Source organism: Eurosta solidaginis, chromosome 5, assembly GCF_040869045.1.
Source record: "Eurosta solidaginis isolate ZX-2024a chromosome 5, ASM4086904v1, whole genome shotgun sequence".
Lineage (NCBI taxonomy): Eukaryota > Metazoa > Arthropoda > Insecta > Diptera > Tephritidae > Eurosta > Eurosta solidaginis.
The window spans coordinates 192,042,365-192,055,364 of NC_090323.1; the positions used below are offsets into that span (position 1 = coordinate 192,042,365).

Sequence of the window (13,000 nt, forward strand, 5' to 3'; positions counted from 1 at the left end):
AGAAGACCAGGTTGCAAAGAAACAATTCCAGATATTTCGTTAAATTCTGAAATCGTCTCCGGCGCCATACAGAAGTGATGAAGATATTGCTTGAAGACTTCACGGACCACGTAGCAGTTATCATAATGTTGACACTTTAGCCCGCATTTAAAGTGAAAGGAACTCCATATTGTTGGTTTGCAGTTCCATCTTCGGGATTATTTTATGCATCTATGTATTTACAAGTTTATGCCACACTTAACTATTAGTTTCAATTTGTTAAAATAGAAATAAAATATATTTGTGATTCCACGACGTTTGAAAATTAAATGCTTTCGGATCATTAAAAATGATTTGCTCAAACCTATTTCTAAGAATTTTTTATTTCTTGATTTTCTTGTTTTAATGGTATTTCAGAAATAAAATCTCAATGATATCAAGCTGTTACAAAGATATTACCTATTATATTCGTCCAAGATGCCTTTAAAAATCTTTTATATACAATTTAGCGTGGTTTTTAACCGATTTCGTCCATTCTACCGAATTCAGGTTTTTGGTGTTTTCAAAAATTTTATATTTCTAATACATGCAATTTGAGATTGATCTATTAACTTTTCAACAAACTAAAGACGCTATGAGCCACCTATAAATATAACTTATGTAAGACAAAAAGCTTCAATTTTTACAGGCAATCTTTTTTTATGTCCTGAACAATGTTTTCACTATATCAAAAGGAAAAAATTACTGGCGTATGCTGATGACTTTGATATCATTGTCCTATACACCCGCACCGTAAGTTCTGCTTACTCTATACTGGAAAAAGAAGCAGAAAAGATGGGTTTGATGGTGAATGAGGACAAAACGAAGTACATGCTGTCATCGAACAAACAGTCAGCGCAACTTCGTTAATTTGGCAACCAACATTAACACTAACAACAACATCAGCTCTGAAATCCAGCGAAGAGTCACTCTTGCCAATAAATGCTACTTTGGACTAAGTAGGCAATTGAAAAGTAAAGTCGTTTCTCGGCAAACGAAAATCATGCTCTACAAGTCACTTGTCGTACGCGTCCTCCTATATGGTATAGAAGCATGGACCATGACATCATCAGATGAATCGGTTCTGGGAGTGTTCGAGAGAATAGTTCTTCGAAAAATTTACGGACCCTTGGCTTTGACGATAAAGAGTATCGAAGAAAATTTAATTATGAGCTGTACGAGCTTTACGCAGACATCAACATAGTCCAGCGCATTAAAACGCAGCGGCTACGCTGGCTACACCATGTTATGCGAACGAAAGCGGAACCCGCCTATGGAAGCAGAGGTGGAGGGCGGCCCCACTCCGGTGAAAGGACCAGGTGGAAAACGGTTTAAACTCCCTTGATGTGATTAATTTGCGGAGTGAAGAAGCGAAAGTAATAGATTCTTTTTTTGCTATGATATGTGTTGGCTCAGTGTCTCTGATTCGGATAACAACTTTCTGTTTTAAAATTGGAACCAAGGTTTGTGAATTAGTTTTCACGCAAGCGGGTATAATCTAAATTTCAAACCTTTGGTTTGGTGTATAATACAAAATGCCTAAGCCTGCGAGATTTTCCCGAAATTTTGGGTATTCACTTCAGCACAACTACATGGTTCTAGAAAAAAGTGCAATATGTTCAGTGTTGCACAAATACCAAACACCAGTTGGTTCGGTTAGCCCTTAAATATGTTTGCACAGTTTGAATATCAAAAGGAAGCCGGTAAGGAGGTTTGGGGTACATTAGACAGGGTCAAAAAGAGGTGCAAAAGACTGCCATTAAATTTGAAGATTATGTTGAAAAGGTCTCGCAAAACTTTTTTCTTTTTTCTTTGAGCTCCGCAGTCAGATTAAAGTCAATATATCGAAAATGTTTGAAGATTTAACATTTTTTCATACCAAATCCACAACTGAATTAAAAAAAAAAAACGATCGATCGGAATTGAGAAATCTTAAACTTAACGTAACTTAATTAATAAAATTTGTTTAAGGTTGCCTGATTGGGCCGACATATTGGTTATAACTCTAAGCGTGGTAACCTTGATGATAGTCCCCAGTTAAAAAATGTTGAACGATTTTGCTAAGAGCCTGGATAGATTTTAAATATAGAAAGCAAAGCCATTGGCAGCTTTTTAATGCTTTTTAGACATGGCCCCCCTGGTTTTACCTATATAGATACAGTCTAGTTTTCCATGGTTGTCCCCCATGTAAAAGTCTAGCTACACTCGATAGTTCGTTAGTGCCTCCAGTTAGTGTTGCCTTTCTAAATAGCTAGGCATTGTCTTGGTCGACTTGCAGTTGAAGCAGAACAACATGAGGATATGAATTTCTATTGTACTCTTAAGAACAAGGATATTGGTTCCGATTATGATAATTGTTGTTGTTGTACCAGTACCTGCTTAGATATGTGTAAAAGTGGTTTGTGTGCTGTGACCCATATGTACAGACAAGGCATACATACATCGGTTTATACAGGTTTAGCATGAATAGGTAAGAGTTATACTAGTTCTGGCCGGTCCGGTATCTCGGCGTAGTTTATGTTCTGTATCTGAATACGCGCTGATGAGCTTTAAGTTACGGCACACGCAGTAGCAAAGGTATTGACAAAGTTGACAAGTCTTTATTAATCCAGGTGCTTTTTTCCTTATAACTATGAGCAAAAACTTTTAAATACATACAACAGCGAGCACAAAAATAGCAATAGCATTTTTTTTTTCAAATTTCATCAATTAAATACTTCTTTTTTGTTTTCGATAAATTAAGAAAAACGTTTCATGAATTTTTCGACTGAAACTATGCAAATCCATTTCAAATTCGTAAAAATTTGAGAAAACAACGGAAATTTCCAACTTTTTTTTAGAATTTTCTGAATTTGTTACCCAATCAATTTTAGTGAAGCGAAGAATAACTAACAAGTTTTTAACAATTTCTATTATTTTTTGAATTTTTTGTTTCCAGAGGATATTTCAGATTTTCTTCCAAATTGTTTACGAACCCTGATCGGGCCTCATTTTTTAAAGAAAGGGTACTCCAAGAATTTGGATAACGTTGTCATACGACAACTACTTCAATAAGGATGTCATTTTTACAAAAACTTCAATAAAAAGTACAACAATATCGTTCCTGGAACAACAACAAATAATTCGAACAAAAACGCTATTAAATACAACTAAATACAACTAAAGAGCAGGAAGTCCAGGTTGATTACCACTGAATGAATGTTGATAGATTTCCGTTTAATTTTGAAATAAAATTTGCTTGAATTTTAAAGCATCATCTTACACATTTTTCTACAGAAATCAATTTGCTTTACTGGCCAAAGTACTGAATGTTGATCGATTTTATTGCTTGCCTGAGAAAAATTTTTAATTCCTCTGAATTTCAAGGCATGGACAATTTTCAGAGTAATTTTACCGAAGTCGATTTCGTTGTTGTTGGCAGCCACCCGGAGCCAAAATGATGTTGTTGGGAGCCACCCGGAGTCAAAATGATGTTGTTGGGAGCCATCCGGAGCCAAAAAAAAAATCATTGGACGAGCATCGTTGTTTTAAAGGAAAATAGCTCTGAAACAGAGGATCGGATTAATTATATATATAAACTAGCGACAAATTCTACTCGTTAGATCCAAAACTAATTATAGTTTTTAGAAATGGGTGAAAATGGCTTTCAGTCACAGATCGAAAAAGTAACACGCGCCAAGAAGACACTAAATTAAAATTCGGACATTTCCGCAAGATTTTCTTGAATTTCCAATTTTTTTTTAAATATTTTTGAGTTTGTTTTCCATAGTTTCAGGTACAAAATGCATGAATGTTGTCTCCTAAATTGTCGAAAATAAAAACTGTACATCTGTATTTAATAAGCAAGCCATGCTCATATCGCTTTATACAACGGTTTTTATACCCAGCTGTACTCGTACACAGGGTTTTGGAACTTTGATTGGATAGCGGTTGGTTGTACAGGTATAAAGGAATCGGGATAGTTATATACATACTTGCATATATCAAAATCATTAGTATCGAAAAAAATTTGATTAAGCCATTTCCGTCCGTCTGTCGGTTCGTCAACACGATAACTTAAGCAAATATTGAGATATGTTCACCACATTCCGTATACAAGCGTATGTATCCAGAATAGATTGGTATTGAAAATGAGCGAAATTGCCCACTTTTTCGACATCGAAACTTTAGAAAAATGGAAGAATGAGATAATTCAAAAACGAATACCGCTAACCTAGTGATATTTGATAGGTGAAAAGAAAAATAAATTCCAAAAAAAATTGGAATATGGGCGTGGCACCACTCACATTTAGTAACAGAAAATTTGGAAGTTTAACGTAAATCGAAATCAATAACAAAAACAATTGTATAAAGCAAAATGAGCATATCCCCATAATTAAATACACATAATAATATTGATATAACAGTGAACAGCGGAAGCACTACTTATAAAAGCTAAAAGCCCAATATCACTGAACTCTTGAGAGCGCGCCTATAAGTATTCCACACAATAAGGATAAAAAAAAACATGAAGAGTTAGTATGTACCTAATCGTTTTTAAAGAAATAGCAACAAAAAGGCAAGAATTAAAGACCAAATTGCAAATGGCTAAGTGGATAAAGGCATCTCCTTTACACTAGTACAAAGTATGAATGTTGGAGATGTCGAGTTCAATACTCAGCTCCCGACAAGCTAGCTGATGAAGAAGTGAAATTCCGAAACATGTCTTAGTAACCATCGCCGTTTGTAAACCTTGCAATTTTTCTCTAATACCAATAACAAAAACTGTACAAACATAATAAGTCGAATATCCGTGCATTATTGCGGAATCTTTCGATCGATTTTAAAATAATTTCACATATTGAAAATCAGGATTTTATTGTTTTTAGCAGACTTAGAGCAAAGCTAATGTTATTCCAGTAATAGTAATTACTGTTCATAGCGGAACCTTCAAATCTGTATAGATCGTTTTTAATTTGAGTTGTATTAAAATATATTTTTTAAATCTTAAAAAAAAAAGCCTCAACGATTTTTGTTTTTGGTTATTCTCGAACTCATTAAATTCAAAAGCACTAACTTCAAAGGCACAAAACACAGCTTAACAAAAATATTTTATAATCTACACTTCGTGTAACCGAAATATATTGACAGAAAACACGAAACGTTTGTGTTTTAATTTGGACCTTGTGCCGGCAAAAATCATAGACTAAGATCATAAAGGTCGCTAATCATAAAAAAAATATGTTGCATATGCACTTTGCCACAAAACAACTTGACACACATACCCCTTCTCCTCATTTTGATCGGTATGTTCAACTTCGGTTATTTGAACTTCAGATTCGCGTCGTTTTGTCGTTTTCTTAACTTTCTTGGTTTTCTTCGTTTCCGAAACGGTTTGCATAATATCAACGTCGGCCATTTTTGCTTTTTTTTTGTTTGCTTTTCTAAAGTTACTACTTCACTTTCAAAACTTCAAATTTCCACGAACCGTAAATATTTTTAACCGTTTACTACGCGCCGTTACTTTTGTCGTTCTAAATTATGTTTGTATGTATTTATGTTATGGCAGTGCGTGTGTGTGTCTGTGGGACAATAGAAACGCGTATTTCAAAACCGTTTCACCGTCGTCTAGCTTAATCTCACAACGAATATGTAAAATGTATTTCCGTGCGCGCCGATTGACCGACTAAACTTCAACAAATACGAATTCAACTAAAAACGGCCCGTTTCTCAATTTCAAAAATTTCAAAATTTTTTCTTTCTTTCTAATTGAAAATGTGTGCCGTGTGTAAATACTATATAACCGCTGTCGCCGATATACTTTTCACTAGACAATTCGTATGATGCGTTTCGAGTTTATTCGAAAACGTTTTTAACTTGGCCGAGTCAAAATATAAACTGTTGCCGTTCGTGAGCATTCAGTTTTAAATTTTTTAATTATTTTTTTGTTTTTTAAGCTGTTGGAAAATTTAAAGCACACGCGCGCACAATTGTATTTGTATGTGGAAATGTGTTGAAAATGCTACAAAAGCAGGCAAGTTTTTTTGTTACAAATACAATAAACAACATGAGCTGCTGAAAGGGGCATTGGTAAATTAGAACACAGTGGAAACTCTTGCCCACTCAGCATGAATTCGCTTTTACTATTAAAATTTTCCGATCAGCATTATACGTATAGCTCTCATTAAAGTTAAATGTTGAGTTTAATCGTTTGATATGAGCGCATGCAAGTTTTATTGCGGCACAGTGGTAGAGAGTTGATGAAAATTCAATTATTTATACTAGAGAAAAATTACAAAATTAAACCCAGCAATTGTAGTAGGAACGTGTTTCTGAATTACCAATTCCTCATCGGCTACCTTTTTTTGTTGCTGGGATGCGAACCTAGGTGTACATATCCACCCAACCTAAATCCGTATTTGTCAACCATTTTATGCAAAATATCTTTTGACAGAAATGATATTTTTGATTTTGGATATGGGATTATTGATATCAAGATTATATCGCGTCCTTAGATATCCCTTTAGATATTCTAAGACGTGTTCTTACAGTCGGTTGAAACGGGTCAACACGGAGTTTGGATTTGGTGGAAATGTAGTATAAAGAGAACGGGTCGATTTGTAACGCAACGAAATAGATGAAAAATCAAATATGCGAAAAATGCACTGCGAACTAGTCTAAGTAACTTTATTTACGATTTAATAGGTTCGAAATCGATTTCAACTTAGCTATTTTTAAAAAAGGCGGGTCACGAAAAAATTCAATTTGTTTTTTAATTCTTCTAAGTTTACACATGTCGTCATTGTGCGGAATATCGGTATAATATAACTTCACATCACAAAGATATTACAAATTTATAAAAGTATAAATAAATGAATAAAACAAGTTAAAACAAGTCAGGACGGGACTGTCTTCCGCCGTGCCGAAGACCTCATATCTTTCACGAATGCAGCTGAACCATAATGTCTTGAAATTAAAAAAAATCATAAAATCTGAACAATCGGTTGTATAGGATATATACAATATATACGATCGATCTCTATGAGTTTTTCAGACAATAATATGTGCTACATGCGAAAGCATTTGGTGAAATTTGAAGGTTCTAGCTGTTAGAATGGGGCAGAACTTGCGAAATGCGTCGTATCTGAAAAATCCGTTGTATGGGACGTATGCTATATACGTATATAACTGATCTACACAAATTTTTCAGACAACATGTGGTGAAATGTTTACTTTCTAGCTGTTAGAATGTGGTCTAAATTACGAAAGGATTCTTATCTGAACAATCCGTTTGTTTGGGATATATACAATAAATACCAACGATCTCTATGATTTTTTCAGACAACAATACGGCCATGTACGAAAGTATTTGTAGACATTTTAAGATTCTAACTGATAAATTGAGGAAGATATTACAAAAAAAAACTCTTTTTCTGAAAGATCGATTCGTTCGATTCCGACAAATGTCTAATCCGACACCAAAATATATCAGCTGACAAAATTTTATCAAGATATCAAAAAAAATTGAGGAACTAGTTTGCGTTCAAACAGACAGACGGACATAGCTAAATCGAATGAGATCGTCATCCTGATTAATTCGTTATACTTACTGTTCGGGGTCTATCTCTTTTCTTTCAAGGACTTACAATTTTGAGGATCGGGACAAATTTAATAAACCATTTCATGAAAGGCATACAAAGGAGCCATGATCGTCAACCGTTTTTTACAACATTTCCATTTACAAAATTTTAGGTTACAAATTTAACCTGCCTAATGTTCTCTAATTTTCGCAAGCTTCAATTTTGCCAATTTTTCGAAATTTACGATATCGAAAATGTGGCGTGTTTAAAGTCCGATTTTGACCCACCTCCATACCAATGTATTTTGGGCCTAAGCGAACCCTTGCATCATATTTGGTAAAGTTTTCTAAATTTTTCTCAAGTAATTGTGTTAACGCACGGATGGGACAAACTCCTAATCTCTTGATGGTCATGTGGGTTAATATCAGAACACTAGAATGCTGTTGAAATGCTGTTGAATATGTATTGAGTGATTGCCAGTAAGGCCGCTGACTAACGTATAAGATTACGCTTACTAAAAGGAATGTAATTATAACATATTGGTAGCACTTCGATAACAAATCGAAAAATTTTCGATAACTGGTCTATAAAACGCTGATGATAAGAACGATAACTTTTCGATAATAGATAAATAGTTTTTAAATAATTGATCGATAAGAAATCGACAACGCATCGATTATATTTTTTTATCGATGGTAAATTTATACCTTGTCGATAACAGACCGATAGCTCGTCGGGAAGAAATGGGTGACACGCAGACATCTCGTCGATAACAAACCTGCTCACAACTGTTAAAACACGTCCAAAAACATCAGGAGATCTGTCGAAAGATGCGTTTTGTATCCAGAACCACAAATACGAAAGCGGAAGTAGAAAATTTTATTTCTTTTCAGCGATGTTTACAAATAAAATTGAAAATTTTCCTGTGGTTGTTGTAATTTTGATGATTTTGTTGTACACACAAAAACAACAACCTGTTAGTAAAAGTGTTTTGCGCGGGTTTAGTTTTGATCTCCAAAACGATGTTGTCCACACCCAGGGTAATTTTATATATAAAGTGCGGCCTCCAATGCAGAAAGATGTTTTGCGCGAAAATACTTTAGATACCACCCTCGGTTACGGCCCCGCGGCCATTTTTCGGTTTTTTGGAAATATCCTTTGACAGAAATAAAATTTTAGTTCCGCTTTCGGATTTGGCGTCCTGAGTCCAAAACGCGTCTTTTGACACTTCTCCCGATATTTTTGGAGGAGTTTTAGCAGTTGTGATCTAAAATAAAAATAGCTCATCGATAACAAACCGTTGATAATTCTAAAACTAATTGTTAACACGCCGTCCGGTTTCGGTTTCGGCTTCGGGCTTGTCTTCGTTTTTGAATTCAAATCCTTTATTTCCTTTCCTTTCCCCTACTTTCCTTTCCATTCCTTTTCTCTTCTTTCCATTTCTTTTATTTTCTTTTCTTTCCTTTCCTTTCCTTTCCTTTCTTTTCTTTTCTTTTCTTTTCTTTTCTTTTCTTTTCTTTTCTTTTCTTTTCTTTTCTTTTCTTTTCTTTTCTTTTCTTTTCTTTTCTTTTCTTTTCTTTTCTTTTCTGTTATTTTCCTTCCTTTCATTTCTTTCCTTTTATTTTATTTTCTGTTCTTTTCCTTCCTTTAATTTCCTTTCCCTTCTTTTTCTTTCCTGCCCTCTCTCGCTTTACTTTCAGTGTAGTGCCAACGCCTCCTTTTTGGATATTCTTATACTATGACTAAGATGTTTACTGTTTCAAAATAAGATTTTACTATCTTAAAAACTTTAGTCAATAGACCACCATCTAGCACCTGGGTTTGACGTCCCACTTAGTGGATAAAATATCTCATCCTGGGTAAACATTAGCACAAACAAAAAATATGAATAGCTGCTCTTTCGTTATTTAGTAATGAGAAAAAGTGTTTTGTCTATCCCGCAGGAAGGCGCAAAAACACCCACATAAATAGATACGGACATTACCTTCCCACAAATTGTATTACGGAAGCTTGGTTAACGAACTACTGTACGCTGTTGAGGAGAGAACAATGAGCAAGATTTGAACTGATATTTTTAGTTTTAAAAGCTACTTCAATGCAACGAAATACACTGCATACATAGGCAAGTTCTGGTCCACCTTAGATCCTCTTTTATATAATCTCACAATAGATGTGCGTGTGAATTACTGCCAACAGACATATGTACATATAACATGAAAATCTCCAAATTTTATGTAGCCGCCAGTAGATCAAGAAGCGGGCGTGTGACGAATCAGATCGGCAAGTGGAAGGAAAGGCAGCCGAAATGGAAAAACAAACAACTTGTCAATCGTAGACGCCATTGGGTGATGGCAGGCACTTTAAAAGACTTTTGACAAAATGCAGGTGTAGAGGGGTGGAGAGAAGGCGAGTCAAACCAAAGCATTATTAGCTTATGCGAATTTTGGGCCAAATAATATCATAAAGCATTCCACGCTGCCATTGTTTTTGTTTATTTGCAATGTTTGTAAGTCAACAGCAAACATATGCAATGAAAACTGGAAATTTGTAGATTTTTACGTTCAAAGATTTCACAGTACAATGAAATGCAGAAAGCTAAAGAGAGCAAATGAGATAAAAGTGGAAGTGATGGTAAAAAAGTATCGTCGTTGTAAATCGAAACTTATACTTTTAGTTCTGGTGTGAAAAGTGTGAGAAAAAAATTATATAAATTTTTAGTGTGGACATACATAAAAAAAATAAATGTAAGGCGCGATAACCTCAGAATTTTCCCTACAAATTGGGCGGACGGGACCTACATGTTTTATGCCGACTCCGAACGGCATCTGTAAGGCAGATGAGTTTTCACTGAGAACTTTTCATGGCAGAAATACACCCGGAGCGCTTGCCAAACACTGCCGAGGGGCGACCCCGATTAGAAAAATTTTCTTCTAATTGAAAAATCTTATTTCTAGAATTTTGATGTTGCTTTGTCCGGGGTGTGAACCCAGGGCATACGGTGTGGTAGGCGCAGCACGCTACCATCACACCACGGTGGCCGCCGAGTGTGGAAATACACACAGCACAAATATATTGATTCGAACATTAAACATTTAAATGCCAAAATTTTTCAACAAAGCAATTAAAAAATCTATATGAATGTACGGCAAAAATTTGGCATGCAATGGAGAAATTTTTAAATTATATTTGCTTTATATAAATTTGCGGGGTGAGCGAGAACATACGTCAGACATGACAAATATACTTATACATGAAAATAAGATAAAACAAACACATTGCCAGAATTTAGCAAAAACTATTGGCAGCTATTCAATATTTTTTTCGTGAATCTATTCATAATTCAAAATTTTTTAAGGGGCAATGGCAGCATAACTGAACATTTTGCATAGTTCTACATATGTACATACATACACACACACGTGCCATTTTCAAAATCACTCAATACCTTAGCAAAGGATTTTTCAAAATCTTTATGAATTAAAAATTCTTAAAAGCATACAAAATAAATAAAAATTTGCACACGAAATCCCTCGGCACGCTTCCAAATTCATTATGCGAATAGTTTCGTGCGTCTTCCAATGTGCGGAGGACACTCAACTTACTAATTTGCGGTCACCAGCAGTCACCTTATGCTAATATATGCAAACAAGTGTGTATTAAGGTGGATCGATAATACAGTATAACTATGTGAAAATGTTTGAGGTGGAAACATGTATTGCCCTTGGGATGAACTTAATTAAAATCTCTTCAACGGGCAGTAGACCATATGGTAATTTTTTTGGTGTGTAAAGATGTTTGCTGATTATAAATTGGGAATGCGTAACTTTTTACGTGTAACTACTTGAGTTGATATGAGCGAAATCAGACACCTAGGGTAAAACTCATGCAGTCAACATAGCACATATTAAAGCTAAAAACAGCAAAAGCTATGCCTTACTAGATTATAGAAAACTGAAAGGGAAAGGATAGTCACAGAAACAAAGTTGCCACCTAATCTTAATTATATAAATTTTTAAATTTATGTCGGGATAAACGTGCTACATTCTTATATCTCTTGCCATGTTTCAGGGCTACCGTATGTTACATATTTACACAAAGTTACCATCTATTTTAAACTAAACAAGTAAGAAAGTCTAAGTTCGGGTGAAATCGAACATTACATACCCAGCTGTGCGCTGGAAATGCTGCTGTTGTTTGCTTTGTATGGCTACTAGTGTAATAAGGCTGCGCAATAATATTTATAATATATGGTTCTATTCTGAACACATTTTCGTTCAAAAGAAACAAAAATAATATAGAGGCTTCGACTATTGAACTTGAGCGGGTAAAAATTCAGATGGCGTGGTCTTTTACCGATTTTGATTATCTTCACTCAGTTTATATAATTTGGCAAAGACAGTGTTTCTGCCAAATTTCAAATTTGTTAAACTTCTAAATTTTCTTCTTATAAATGTGGGTGGTGCCACGCCCATATTCTGATTTTTTTTCGAATTTAAATTTTGCGTCATAAAACCAATCCCCCTACCAAATTTCATAAGCTTAGCAGCGGTATTTGTTTTTGAATTATATCATTTTTTTCATTTTTCTGAATTTTCGATATCGCAAAATTGGGCGTGGTTAACGTCCGATTTCGCTCATTTCCAATACCAACCTATTCTGCGTTCAGATAATCCCATATTTGGTGAGTATATTACACTATTTGCTCAAGATATCTTGTTAAAGGACGGACAGACGGCCGGACGGACGAACGGGCGGGCATGGCTTAATAATTTTTTTTCTTCGATACTGATGATTTTGATATATGGAAGTCTATATCTTTCTTGATTCCTTTATACCTGTACAACCAACCGTTTTCCCATCAGAGTTATAATACCGTGTGTACAAGTACAGCTGGGTATAAAAATATTAGATATGTCAAGCAGACGAGAATTAAAGGCGCAAAAAAGTTGCTATCTAACATTGTTTATATCGAAAAAAATCCAGAGAATTGCCACCTATTTTAGCTTATTTTTATAACTGAAGAAATATACCAATAGTATTAAATGAATGTTAATTTACGCTGTCTATCGAAAAAAATATTTTGTTCAATAGGGTTGCCACCTATACACAATTAAATTCTCTATTATATTTAACCCTTTCATATCGTTAAAAAAACGGCTAAACCTACTTGAGTGAAATTTTGTATATAGGACAAATATTGCATATCAGAAAAACACACCGGGTTACTTTCAATTTTTATTGTTTTAAAATTAATTAATAAATTGAAAGCAATATATGGGAATCAATTGCAAGATAAATAGTGTGGCATTCTAAATGTATGATTGATGTGTAAACACCATAGCTACCGATATGACGATATCCAGGGAGGCACCAAAAGAGAATTTCAGTGAGTGAACATAAACCAAATCAGAAAAACACAATTG

General features: G+C 34.6%; 1 protein-coding gene across 8 annotated transcripts in view; it reads right to left on the reverse strand.

Annotated features, from left to right (window-relative positions):
- Positions 1-13,000, reverse strand: part of Lmpt (Limpet) — a 958,773-nt gene that overhangs the window by 83,745 nt on the left and 862,028 nt on the right. Inside the window, exon 1 of one of the 8 annotated variants that reach the window (XM_067787098.1) lies at positions 5,283-5,890. The exons of the other annotated variants lie outside the window; for them this stretch is intronic. Within the exon in view, the coding sequence (XP_067643199.1) occupies positions 5,283-5,416 (134 nt within the window). The 5' untranslated portion in view covers positions 5,417-5,890. Of the gene's footprint in view, positions 1-5,282; positions 5,891-13,000 lie in introns of those variants that run through there. 8 annotated transcript variants of the gene reach the window in all.